Consider the following 13,745-nt stretch of genomic DNA (forward strand, 5'->3'; position numbering starts at 1 on the left):
CAGTCAACTAAGCACTCCTCAAGTGGTTTACAATGTATAAGCTAATTGCCCCCAACAAGCTGGGTACTCATTTTAACAACCTATGGAAGGACGCAAGGCTGAGTGGCCCTTGGAACCCTGCATGGGATTCAACTCACAACCTTGTGGCTGCAGTACTGGCATTTAACCGCTGCACTACCAAGGCTTCATCATTTCCTTTCATTCATGGATCATTTGTGCTTGTTTCCTTTTAAAGTTTACATATACAAACACTATTATTTTTCAGATTTTAGTATCCAAATGCTATGGCAAAATTTAGTTAGACAAGGCTGTGGAAGGCACTAAAAGAAACATCAACATTCCAGCACTAACATGGAGACCATATTTGATCTGGCTAAATGAGACTTAAGTTTTATGAATTCCATTTTTTGAAGCAACAAGCTATTCTGTCATTTAAGGCCCAATCCAGACGGGCCTATAGTGCGCCCTTCGTCACGTGCTAGGGGTTGGCTGAGGGCGCACCTCCCACACCCCTAACACGTGACGAGGGTGTCAAAATGGTGGCACTCTGTATACACGGGCGCTGCCATTTTGACGTGGCGGATGCTTAGCAACCACACGTCACGCCCCCATAATGACATCGCAAGTGCACCATTGGTGCACTGTGGCGTCATTATGGCGCCACAAAAAGAACCCACTTTTTGCGTGTTCTTTTTGCTCCGCGAGGGAGCTGCGCAGTTTGTGCGCTGCGGCTTCCTCGTAGAGCAAAACAAGGCGCTGGCAGACTGTCCTTTTTGGGCGGTCTGTACCTTGTCTAATTTACTCTTTTCAAAAGCACTCTTGATCCAACTATGGGCCGGAACAGATGGTCCTTAAAAAACGCATTCAGGGTATCATCAGAACATGGTGTTTACATGTTGCATGCCCTGAAGCCACCTGGAAGCCAGGCAGCTACCCATACGTGGGTACCTTCAAGATGCTCCGGCAGCGTGGCATTTAGGCACTGCACACCACCAGAGCATCTTAAAGATGCCATGGGGCTGTAGCACAGCTGCAAAAGACAGCTTTTCCATGGCCCAAAAAGCAGCATCTTGAAGCTCCTTTTGGAGCTAGGTTCAAGGCAAATTGGGGCTACATCATGTGGTTGCCATGGCCCCAATCCATATTCGGAAGGAGTGGCTTTAAGCTACCCCTTCCTTCCTGTTTCCTCCTATCTCAGATCACTATAGGCCTCCATAAACATTCTGTTCCTGGGTAAGGTTTTGAGACATGTTGTAGGGCAGAAGATTCAGAGGTTCTCGAATGAAATTTCAACCTGATTTTAGGCATAGTTTGGGAGGGACAGATGGCTTTTGTCACCATGATGATGACTACATCATGTGAGAGGAGGTATTGTGTCCATTGTTTCTCTTTTCCTGAGAGATCCATTTAAGAAAATAGTGCTAGTGGTGTTCTGTTCCTTCAGCTTCGGTCTATGGTCAATTATAAGGTTCCAGAAAGTCCTCTGTGTAATTTAACATCTATGTGAAACCACTGGACGAGCCTATCCACAGATCTGACTTTTACTGCCATTGCCATTCAGGCCTAATCTGATTTCCCTTTCCAGGTGATTCCTGGTAAACTGTTGATGGCCAGAATAAATGCCTCAAGGCAATAACAGGCCAAAATATTTAAGCCTTATTCAAGCAAGACAAAAGTGTTCTTAGCAAGAGGAAAGAGTAGTTCTTTGTGGAGTTTCATCCTTGATCAGCTAGGGCTGAAAAATAAAGCTTGATATTGAGGTATGCTATTGGACATGGCTTTGCTGTTGGATGCATAACAATCATGAGTGGGGTGGGGATGGGTGTACTTTCCAGATGAGGATGGTACGCAACTGTGACCATTTCTGGGTTAGGTTACACTAAGCCACAATGAGATCTGCTTTAGTTACATCCAGATTGGACAGCAGCCTATTTATATTAAATTAGGATTGATGTCTCTACACAGGGTTGTATTTGAAGACTATTCAAGTCTAATAAAACTATGGTTAATATCAATTACAAATTATGGCAATGCTTCTCAATTAGCTTTTAAACTATGGTCTACATTCTTGTATTCGACTGTTTCCATAAATCACACTTAGTATTAACCATGGTTCTTACTTTGAGCAAAACAAGTATCCACATTTAGTCAATATGGAAGGGAAAGTTTCTGACCACCTTATAGCAATGCAAGAAAAGGAAAGGAGAGGCAGAAGCATATATGCAGAAAATTCACCCAGGAGCTTTTTTGTACTACTGAACTGTGCTTTAGTGTTACATGTGAACACAGCAATTTTGTTATAAAACCAAATTCAACCATCAAGGCTACTGAATGTCTAGACATTTTAAATTACATCTTACCTGGTGAGACAGTTTTAATAGGCATCTTTGACCCACTTTGTGAAGAATTTTCTGTAGGCAAGGTTGTACCTAAAGTTTCTAGTTCCCCTCGATTGGAAGAAAATACAAGGTCAAGGGAGGGAAGTTTCAGCATGCATTCCACTCGTGACACAGGTAAGCAGCTGAACTTGATTTGTGAAGGCTAAAAAACAACACACCAATATTTTAGTTCACATTTAGAACTGACGAAACAACCAACAAAAACTGTGCTATTTTAGGGATCAACTCCTAACTTTTTAGAATTAATTTTTTAATGTAGGTAAAGAAAAAAGTGTTTCTATCTAACCTTTCACAGCAAGAAGAAATAGGTGAGTGCTGAAGTAATTGGCAATCTAATGCTAAATTAAGGGTGAAGTAGCCATGTCTCTGGCTCACAACTGCATTAATATAGCCACTTAAATTATCAGTACTTGTTTTGTTATGACAGAAAGAAGACTCATATGAGTGTTCACATATCCTCAACATTTATCAATTTCTGAAGAACTTTGTCATCAAAGCTATCCACAGTTTTCAGAGAACATCCATTTCATAACTAGGCACACAAGAACAATTTAGAAGGACCCACGATAGCTAAAAAACAAGACAAAGTAAAACCGTTTTCCCTATCAGAACTATGTGTTAAAGTCTCGTAACTCAGTTTAAAATTAAAGTTGGTGAAAGCAAAGAACTGTTGTGCAACAGTAATTGTTAGGTATCATGATGTAAATATGTGTATTTGTAAAATATATATTTTAAAAGTTACAAGGATTTATAACTTTTCTGAAATGCTACAGAATATGTAGAACATTTTAAAGCAGAATTTATAGTAAGACTTCCAAGTGAACAAACTGCAGTACTATGGTTAGCATGTTAAATGGCTTAAGCATCAAGAGAAGAGAAGGGAAAAAATACAGTACGAACGTCTAGGGTATTGGAACTGAATTTTACAAACTACGGTTCAATTGCAGGCTTAGCAGCAAATGACACTGGGGTGAACTTCTGATTGGTGGGGATAAATCCATATGTATTGGATTGTTTCTTCAGTCATCCAGAGAATTATTATGAGCCATAATATTCACTTTATTCAGATAACTAATGCAGAATGCTTTTTACAAATGCAAGACATGCAAATAACTTTTTAAATTAATGGACAAATTTTGTACAGATATGAAATGGAAACTGTATGGTGAGTACCAATACAAACTATAAGTTTCCCCTTATAAGCATTTCTAGCGTGTTATCAATAACCATATAACATGAAGAAACAACTATCAGTTTTGGCTGCTGATCTAATCAGGATATGAGTAACCCCCCAAGATACAATTTATATTGGCATTATCCTTACCTGAACTCTTACATATACCACTACATCAACAGGGAAGGAAGAGTACGCTGATGTTGATGAAGATACTAATGATGCTGTGGATTCTTCTAAAGGGTCTTGCATTTCAAACTGTCCCATATCCTCATCCTGTGAACTGACAGCTTTAAAAGAACAAAGAAACTATTGATACAAAAAGACAAATTTCATGAAAATAGACTTAGGAAGTAGACTTAACACCGATGGTGGAAACAAATTAATCTGCTATACGATACCTGTATAATTCCTTTCTATTGGAGTTATAGGAATTGTTTCAAGGGCCTTTTCTAGGAAGTCTAGCAAGCATGGGCTAATCACCATTTCTTCTGGTAAAGATTGCAGAGCAACCCAAGCATATAGTTTTGCCATTTTTACACCACCACTTCCTTTTCCTTTGGCTGAAAGATTTCATAAAATAATTAATTTAGCAGAGTAACAGTTCAATACTTTCAATTAAAAACAAATTAAAAAACAAGAAAAGTTTAAGTCAGGTTAAGTCATGTCCACTGAATTACTTACAAATCATTCATTAGGATACCAACTGAAATCTGGCTGTAGTAGATAAAAACTCAGGTCAATTTCACAATCCTGCCAGGTGGGGTGGATTTTAATAACCAAGAAGTGTCCATTCAAATAATGTTTTCAATCAAGTTCCAAACTTTCTAATCAGGATGGATTTTTTAAATATAATAATCTAAAGATCAGCATATTAGTTCAAAAACTGATATTTATACAAAAGCCAACTTTTTCTACGAGTTTGCATTTAAAAGGAAGTTTTTCAATGAAAAAAACAACCAATTTGATAACTGCTCAAATATGAGTTATTTACACACTAATAAGAAACAAAAAGATGAATCCAATGTTCTGCTCACTGCTGCAGCATCCTTTCCCTATCTTATCCTTCTGTGCTGCTTGAAAATGGGCTACATGTTTTTCTAGTTTCAAAGAGTTGGTTTTGGGAACACATGAGCTGCTGCAGTGAGGACAGGCACTGCTCTCCATCCAACTCTTCTGATTTCACCATTATGCAGGGGAATGCCACTGCTGGAATTTTATTTTCATCTCAGATGTTATCATAGCTGGTCCAATAAAGATATCACTGTTTGGTGGATTTTTGATATTAAGAAAATAATGAATTAGACAGATCTTTAAGGTGCAACAGTTTTGTCCCTAACTACGGAAATATTCCATACTCTAGTAAGAATGAGCAGCAATTAGAATTACAGTGGTCCCTCCACATCCACTGGAGTTAGGGACACATGACTCCTAGTGAATGTGGAAAAAAAAACGCAAATAAAAACCTGCTATTTTGTTTAAATGTCAGAACACTTCTCTAGGAATCGCTAGTACAATTCTGTGGTCCATATCTGGCAGACGTTGACCATAAAATCATGCTGGAGGAATGAATCTTCATGGTAAGTCCAATATCTCATTCTCTTCAAATCCCTAGGTCCTCCAGTGTGACTCTATTGTCAACTTCTGGCAGTCACGCTGGAGGACCTAGAGATACCTGGAGAGAACATATTAATCAAATCCGTGAATAGTCAAATCTGCAAAAATTAAAGATGCAAATATGGAGGGCCAACTCTACACATCATTTCAATGCTTTATTAAATACAAAGAAGAATATATGTGTAAGCATTGAACTTCACAGAACCGTGTGAATTAAATACAAAGGTGCAGCATGAAAGAGAAATCTCTACCTGATGGAATAGGTGGAGGTTGGGGAGGAAGTAAAGTTTTAGCCCTGCTGTGAGCAGGAGGCATGGCAGTATCTTTCATACTGTACAGTTTGGATTCCTTGGAAAGAGTCCTTGGCAGAGATGACCCTCTCGATGCATTTGGTGACTCGGTCTTTAACATCTTTGAATTATAATGTAGCTGCAATGAGACAAAATTGTAAATGTACCACTATCCCTAACTATCGGCATAGACAGACATTTTCTCACAGTCATTCTCACAATCTGGAAGAACAGTTTAATAACACACACACTTTGGGAGACAGGTAACCTATTACATTTTATATTGAAAAAATAACTGTTCCAATTCAAAACTGCTTCAGTCTGCTCAAAAAAATTCAATAAAGCTGAAGATATTTTAGCTGTCATTTTTCTGGAAATATTTTTGTTGTTCACTGTGTTGTGTTGTTGTGTTGCTGTATTTAAGGTAATTTTTATATATTGCTTGACTGGTTTATAATTGTTTTTAGCCTTCTGTGACATTTTTAACAACTGTTGGATGCTAGCTAAAATATTTTTGGGAGAGATAATAGGTATTCTAAAATAAAATAGATTTACCTACAGTTTCCATTCCATAATGTTGGAAACTTGTATTGTTGGAAATGTGTATTCCAACATAGTGTTGGAAACATGGCTTACAGTTTTTTCTGCATTCATGTACGGAGACAATGCTTTAAGCATCTGTTGTATGCAGTCCACAAAACATATGTTACAATAAATCTGGAGTTATTTGAAGTGCCAACAGGCTGTCTGTTGGTTTTGCTCCAGCAGACTAACATTATTACTCTTGAAGACTGAATTTCATTTATCTTTTGCTGACTAACAGGTATTTATGCAATGAAAAGACTTTATGAATAGCTAAAGGGGAAAAGAAAACCCAACTAAAGTTTTTGTGTTACAACAGCAAAAAAATAAGATAAAAATAAAAATAAATTAAAAAAAAAGAATTTAAAAGGAAAAAAATTGTACATTGATTGGAAGAATGATATTTTGTTGGTTTTGCTCTTCTGTTTATGTAGCATTGACAATGTACTGCTACTGAGCATTGTCAGCATATTGGATTGCTATTTTCTCTACATAAAGTTTCTGTCTACTTGGAAATGGACAACAGAAAGGCAAATTTTCACCACCATATTATGTTTCAAAATGGAATGGAATGCCATTTCATTCCATTTTGAAACATAGCCACACCTCAGAACATAGCCACACCTGTGTGACTAGCCACACCTCAGAAACTGATCTGATAATTCAACGTTTACTATCATTGCCACATTTTGATTTTATGTCATTTTAATTTTATATGAAAGATGAATTTAAGAAAGTAAGCACTACTCTACTGGATCAGGTCACATCCCATATAGCTCAAGACACTGTTTGCAACAGTTATTCTTCATAGTCAGGTTAGCTCTGCTTTGTTTCCAGACTAGCATTCAGTCGATTTGGTAAATGATGAAGGGAATATACACTGGATAAACCATAGATTGACCCATACCTTCTGGGCTGAACATGTTCACTCTAAAATGATCTTAACATTTATCTGAAATCAGATTTGTACATTGTTTCATATCTATGTTTTGTTATTATTGTCTTGGTATCTATATCACATGAAGAACCAGTCAAGTGATGAAACGTTTCATTTATGGAAAACATAAGCATTTCCTAGACTCCCCATATGATTTTTTTTTTACCTTTACATCTACACCAGGAATATAAAATACTGTTGTTTCCAGGTCACTGGACTTTGTCTGCAGAGACGATGGCAGTTTCTTTCCAGCCAGTAAGTGAGTAGTAGATGCATAATTTGTTTGAAATTTTTTCTTTTTTGAAGGAGATTCCTGATCTAAACTTCTGGAACTGCGATCATAGCTCCTAAAAAATAAATAGCAATAACCATTATTTATTTAACAGGAATGTAAATTTAACATTACATAATTTTCAAAACCTGAAATGAGCATTGTTACAATCAACTGAAACCAAATTATGAACTGGCTTTAGATTTTCTGAACATCATTCCACACATGTAGAGTGTTCTTGGGTCTCTGATTTCCCTTCTCCCTGCCATGTCCATAACAGTCTTCAGTGAAGGAACAGGAACCCCTCCAAGCAATGTGGCAAATGATGTGGGAAGATTAGGAAGAAACTAACAATCCTCCCCCATCCCCATCCCTCCACATTTCCATTCATGGAAACTATCTGAACAATTCCACAAATGGAAATATTCCTTCCATTTGCAGAAGAGTACCTTTGGGTCCAACTATATACTTTTTACTATTTCTGTCTTTTTCGTTTAATATATTGTCTCCTACAGTGCTTCATTCAAACTGCCATTTCTATGCACACACACTAATTTAGAGTACCTAATTAAAAATAGGATTGGCAATAATAAAATATTACATCAGGTTCCTTAAATTCAGTTTGAATAAAACTGAAACTGCATCACAGAGATGGGTGAGAAGATTTAATCTAGTTTGAAAATCATGGAACCAAAAGCAGACTCAAGCACAATTTGTTGTCACAAGCTAATTTTGAAACCTATAATGCAAATTGTGAAACAAAAAACCATTAAAATGTATGCATGTGTAAAATGCACATGGAGAGTGTGTACAATTCAATTTCCTCCAAGCAAATGGGACATTCTAACCCTGCTCGCTAAGTCATATTTTGTTGCAGAATCTATGAAGAACTTGACCTAGAATTCCACCTGCAGGCAGCACAAAAAGCATACAATTTAAACCAAAATAAACACCTGAATAAAGGCTGTTTTCCATACCAGAAGCCAGACATCATAAGTAGCTACTGGTTTGAAAGGACACTAAGGGGCAAAACAGACAGCACCAAAGGAGCAGCATCATGCCGCCTCTTTGATTGCTGGATCAGGGCTGCAGCAACTGCACGGTGCAAGCCCAATCCAGCGTTTTCCCGACTCAAAAAGAAGCGGCACAAAGCCGCTCCTTTTTGAGCTGGGAAAAACCTTGTTTTGCTGCAGCAGCAACAGGTTTTCAGTGTTTCTGTGGTGTGGTTCGTGTAAATGCTGTGTCACATAAACGCTGTGTAGCCGCCGCATGTGCGGTCAGCCATGTGGCTTCCTGGCTTCCTAGGGGTGTGAACTGTCTGGATGCCAACTCCCCATGCCACTGGGGAGCCAGTTCTTACTGCCAGTCTGTTTTCCCCCCATGTGAGTTGTGACAACACCAGTATAGGCTAGAAGAAAAGTATGGCCTATTGATGGAAGGTGAACATTCTGGTATTCCTTCACAAAAGATTTCAATAGTAGATGCATAAAACATGATGCACCATCTGCTGGCTTAGAGATGAAGTCATTTGGCAAGCAGACTTCTAGATATGACGAGTGCAGTCTCCTAATACGAATAAATGGAACACTTCTGGAAGACCAAACAATACCATGGTGCAACTATGCTCCTCAAAGAAGGCATTCAACAGAGCTTGCTTGCTGGAATACAACTGTCTTGGACCCAGTTTCCTTGCAGCTTCCAGCATATAACATGCTCCTCTGGCAATAAAGTGGACCCTTGCCTTACGCAGGGGATCTGTTCTGGACCCCCTGTGTAAGGTGAATAATGCATATGCTCAAGCCCCACTGAATATAATGGGGCTTGGGCACGGTGACGCACATGCGCAATTCATTCTATTGCAGTGCGGCTTCAATGTAAGCATACTGCCTAGAGACCTATGCTTTCCATGTCCAGGTGCCATATTCCACTTTCCTCTTAGGTCAATAAATCTTATAGAGAGGACATCTTTGAGACTGAGAGAAAACAAGAAGTTGGTAGCATAGGCTTTCATAGATCTGTCTACTTCCTCAGAAGCATGGAATGACGTGTTCAGGACAAGATCTTTATAAGCAAGGTAGGTGAATACCAATAGAAATGCAAAACAAGTGGTGAATGAAAAACAGTGACTTCAGTTCTAAGATGGTTGTTGGAGGACAAAGATTGGAGAAAGGATGTTGCCTAAAGGCAAGGTGATTGGGTAACCATATGAATGATGGTGGGTGTTGTTGGAATGTAGTGTGATGCTGACTGGGAACCAGAAAGGAGATGTGATGAATTGACCAAGACAGCCCTCATGGAGCTTGGGGACTTAACTAGTTTAATGTCATGCATACTGTGCTACGTCTTAAAAGAAGCCAGCAGTACCGAGAAAGCTCCGAGGGTAGCGTGGCTCAAGGCACATGCCAATGATCAATCTTCAAAAGACATTTTCCAATCTGAACACGCAGTCTGTTCCTGATGAGGAAGTTGTAGTGGTGGACTGGCAGACTTCAGCGGAAGCCCCTTATATAAGATTGGCAAAGATGGGTGGGACTACTGCCAAAATATTTTAGAACGTGAAAGGTGCGTTCAGCTGGCAAAGGACATTTATTTTCACTGCTTTGAAGTGGGTTTTCCCAAAGTAGGTCTTTTAACCTCCAAATACAATATACGATACTGTCTACTTTGTTTAAAATGCTGTGATGTGCAGTTGTTTTTTCATTCTGCTTTATTCAATCCTATTAATACTTCTTTTCACAAAGATTATAGCTATATGAAGGAGAACAAGAACAACACCATCCTAGTCACACAATGATTACCTACGCACCAAAACAGGCAGTGCGCAGACGCAGGACAAACCAGTTGTGTGAGTCAGAGAGACCACAAAGAAGAACCACTGTCTCTGTTTAAGCCATTGTTGATGGACTGGAGTTTGTAGAGAGGATGATGGTGTACTCTGCAACTTGCTATATGAAAAAGTGAGGCAAACCATGATTGCTGTCGGCAACATGTAAGCATAGAAAGAACAACAACAAAACGAGAAAGCGCCAGGAAAAAAACAAACAAAAATACTCAAATATCAGAGCACAATTCCTTCTGCTGTGATAGACAGAAAGCAATGAAGGCAACAAATAGGAATTATGGCTGTCTGCTGAAAGAGAAGTGCAGCTCCCTCAAAACGTTCCTTGCTCTGAAAAGGTCTGAGGATGGTTTTTGCAGGTATGTAGTAATCCATATGTCTGAATAAGAGATGAAGAAGAGCATATGCTTTCTGACTCTAGTTGTTGGATACTGTGGCATATCTTTGATTCTGATTCTGCACTCACAAATACCCTACGGCTCTGGATTATTTTTAGACCTCACATAAAAATTATTATGAATCACCCCACAGAAGATGGCACTAATATATGACACAGGTTTTGGGCTAATCTTACTTGAGACTTCAGAAGCTCAAGATCAAAAGGACATTGTCCTTATCAATATCATTTGGTAAACATAATCTGTTTTTCCAGCATTCTTACCGTCTTAAGCTTATGTCATCATGTTCTTGCTGAAGTGTAGTTGGATGCAATACACATTTCCCACAATCAATTTCAACTCTCACATCGAGTTCAAAGTCAATATTCCTTTCTGTAGTTGTTCCAGTCACACTTCTGTTGGCTGGAGATGTTGGCCACCGTTCAGTAAACAACTGGTGGACAGCAGCAAAGCCTGTTGCTTTTTTACGAGAAAGAGTCCTGAAAAAAAAAAGTTTTTTGAAGCATTTGACCAAAAAACTTATCTGACTTATTGAATGTGATTTCTTAAAAATATGTTTTACAGGTAGTATTTTACTGTTGTCATTTATAATTTACCCTTAAGCCCACCAAAGCATTTGGAAACTAATGGAACAGTTCTTTAAGTGTCAGTAACATACAACATTTTGATGAATTTCCTGTCATCTCGGCCTTTTCAAGGTAAGTGAGAAATGAAACAATGACTACTCTTATGATTGAAGAAATGGAGTAAGAAAATGCAAATTGTAAACCACTGGACTCATCTGAATGACAAGATAAGTGAAGAATCCATGGGAACGATGGCTTGTCAGTTATGCATGCTTGAGTACACTGCCTGATTGTTTCTTGCTCCATCTGGAGCAATGACACAAACCACAAAGATTTGCTTCCTGGTTTTCTTATTATCTAAATGGAGGTGTAGCTTGTGTTCTGATTTGTTTTTCACAATGAAGTAAAAAGAGATCAAAGTGTGGTTATTTTGTATTTACTTCTCTTTCTTGTTGGGGAAAAAACTAATGGAGAGGGAGTTGTGCCTACATTCAGACAGCATGGTAAGAAACAAATAGTGATACTCCATGGCTTGTTTAGCCTAGGGATGGGCAACTGCTAAGACATGTGAGACCACACAAGCTTTGCATGGAACCTTAAAGCACCACATATCCCTGCTGTGCCCCCACCACTATTTGCAGGTTCTAAAACGTTTCCCCATCTTCCTTAGGGTTGTGGGGGACAATTTCAACATTTTATGCCATCCTCCTTGGCCATTTTAGGCCAAGCAAGGGCCTCTTAAAAAAAGAAAGTTAACTGGCAGTCAAACAAAACACTTTTTAAAGGGAGGGGGGCTAGGGTCTCAAAAGTGGATTCTTGGGGCTGCAGGAAGTTAATGGGCCACATGTTTTCCACCACTTAGCTGTTCCTGCTGCAAGCAGGACCAATAAAGCAACATGGACCAACAAGCCAGGGCTCCCATGGTTCTCTGGTTTAGCATGTTGTCTGAACTGACTCACTGAGTTCATGTAGTACACTCATGTTAAGGTCATTTTGCTATATAATTTAAGCACTCAGATATTTAAAGGGAATTTAAGAACACAGGAAGCTGTCATATCTTGAATCAGGCAAGTGGTACACTTAATTCAGTACTGTGTACATAAATTATTCTCACACAGGACTTTATATTTTCAGATAGAATTCTTCCCCATACTCAGTTAAGAAATATCTGAACTTGGAACTTTATACATACAGAGAATGTCATTTTACCACAGAATTACAGCCCATTCCAAGTGCTACTAGCTTTTCATTCTATCATTCTATGTAAAGTAACTGCAGTATTTACAGAATGATAAACCTCTTTTTGTATGTAATTATTTCTAAATAAAGGCTGTAACATCCACAATTGTAATGTGCACTTTATTTTAAAAACAAGCTCACTGTGTTTTCCGGTAAAAATAAGGCCTCTCTCTTTCATGATCTTCTTCTTTTTCAGAATCCTCACTTGTTGAAGACAAGCTGTCATCTCGTCTTCCTTCTTCAGGCTGGAAGGGAATGCTTGGTGAGAAGACAGCTGGAGTTTTGGGTGAATTGAATACTGAGCATGATCCTTCACTATTAGATGAATAATGGGATGGACCATCAATGGTTACTGACAAAAGATCCAATTCTGTCTCCTCTGGAAACTGATTACAAAAAAACAAAAAAGACATTCGGGTTATACCTACTGTCTTTATCAAGGACAGGGGAAAGCAGATGTCTTAAACAGAAAGCAATGCAAATAATCTTTGAGGTTAACATTTCTTATTTTGGATAGAGCAAAGTGTTGATATAAGAAAATTAAATCATGAGAGCATGTTTTACAAACAGATGAGGGAACAGATTCAGACCCAACCTTAGAAAGAAAGATGAATGTAACATGTTATACAGACAGCATAAGCATAGATTGATATAATACTTTAATGATTAAATTAATAATTTAAAGGAAAGCTAAAGAACAGCAAGAAACCCTAAGATCTCCTGTAAATGAGAGAAATTAACAGAACTTGTTAATGAATGAATGTGCATGCAAAATGCTGACAGAAAATGTAAGTATTATATTAACATATATCCTGTGTAAAAATAATAGATAAAACCATGAATAAGGACTTTTAAGTACTAAAGTGATTTTCAAGGGCGTACATGAATGTTGTGTTGTTCTTGGATAAACAAAGTCCTGCAATGCATGTTTCACGTAAAATTGTACTGAAAGTTTTTATCTAGCTTTGTTGTTGTTGCTTTTCCTTGTTCAGATTGTTCAGACTGGAAGAACACTAGATTAGATTATGGTCCAAAACACACATTTTGGCCTTCTATGTCAGAGAGCTCAGAGTCAGGGCAGTTAAAGTGGTCTCAAACTGGATTATTTCTGCAATGTGTTTGGGGCCTGTGTGTTTTAACTTCTGTATGTTTTTAGATCTTAATTTTATACTGTTCTAACTAGTTTGTTTTAATTATGTTTTTTAAAAAATTGTTTTTAAAGTGTTTTTATCTTGTGAAATGAAATTTTAAAAAACAAAATACTAAAAAAACTGGATAAGCAGGGAAATTGCTCAAGAATATTTCTGGAGGTTGAGCAGGATCCCCTTAGTTTAGTAGCTCACAACAGTGGCAAGACCCTATTAAGACATTTCCTGTGTCTAAACTAAAAAAAGCAATCCACCCACTAAAAATTTCTTAGAAATTTTCCATGG

General features: G+C 38.1%; 1 protein-coding gene across 10 annotated transcripts in view; it reads right to left on the reverse strand.

Annotated features, from left to right (window-relative positions):
* The window catches only part of BLTP1 (bridge-like lipid transfer protein family member 1), a 156,540-nt gene that overhangs the window by 20,743 nt on the left and 122,052 nt on the right, over positions 1–13,745 (reverse strand). For 9 of the 10 annotated variants that reach the window (XM_089525845.1, XM_089525846.1, XM_089525851.1 and 6 more), the window contains 7 exons: positions 12,454–12,698; positions 10,771–10,986; positions 7,166–7,346; positions 5,442–5,619; positions 3,975–4,136; positions 3,724–3,863; positions 2,361–2,541 (listed from right to left, as the gene is read on the reverse strand). In XM_089525845.1, the coding sequence (XP_089381971.1) occupies positions 2,361–2,541; positions 3,724–3,863; positions 3,975–4,136; positions 5,442–5,619; positions 7,166–7,346; positions 10,771–10,986; positions 12,454–12,698 (1,303 nt within the window). The remainder of the gene's footprint in view (positions 1–2,360; positions 2,542–3,723; positions 3,864–3,974; positions 4,137–5,441; positions 5,620–7,165; positions 7,347–10,770; positions 10,987–12,453; positions 12,699–13,745) is intronic. The other variant, XM_089525849.1, reaches the window with a different exon arrangement.

Source organism: Sceloporus occidentalis, unplaced genomic scaffold (assembly GCF_023333645.1).
Source record: "Sceloporus occidentalis isolate IW3139 unplaced genomic scaffold, rSceOcc1.0.p SCAF_5, whole genome shotgun sequence".
In the NCBI taxonomy this organism is placed as follows: Eukaryota; Metazoa; Chordata; class Lepidosauria; order Squamata; family Phrynosomatidae; genus Sceloporus; species Sceloporus occidentalis.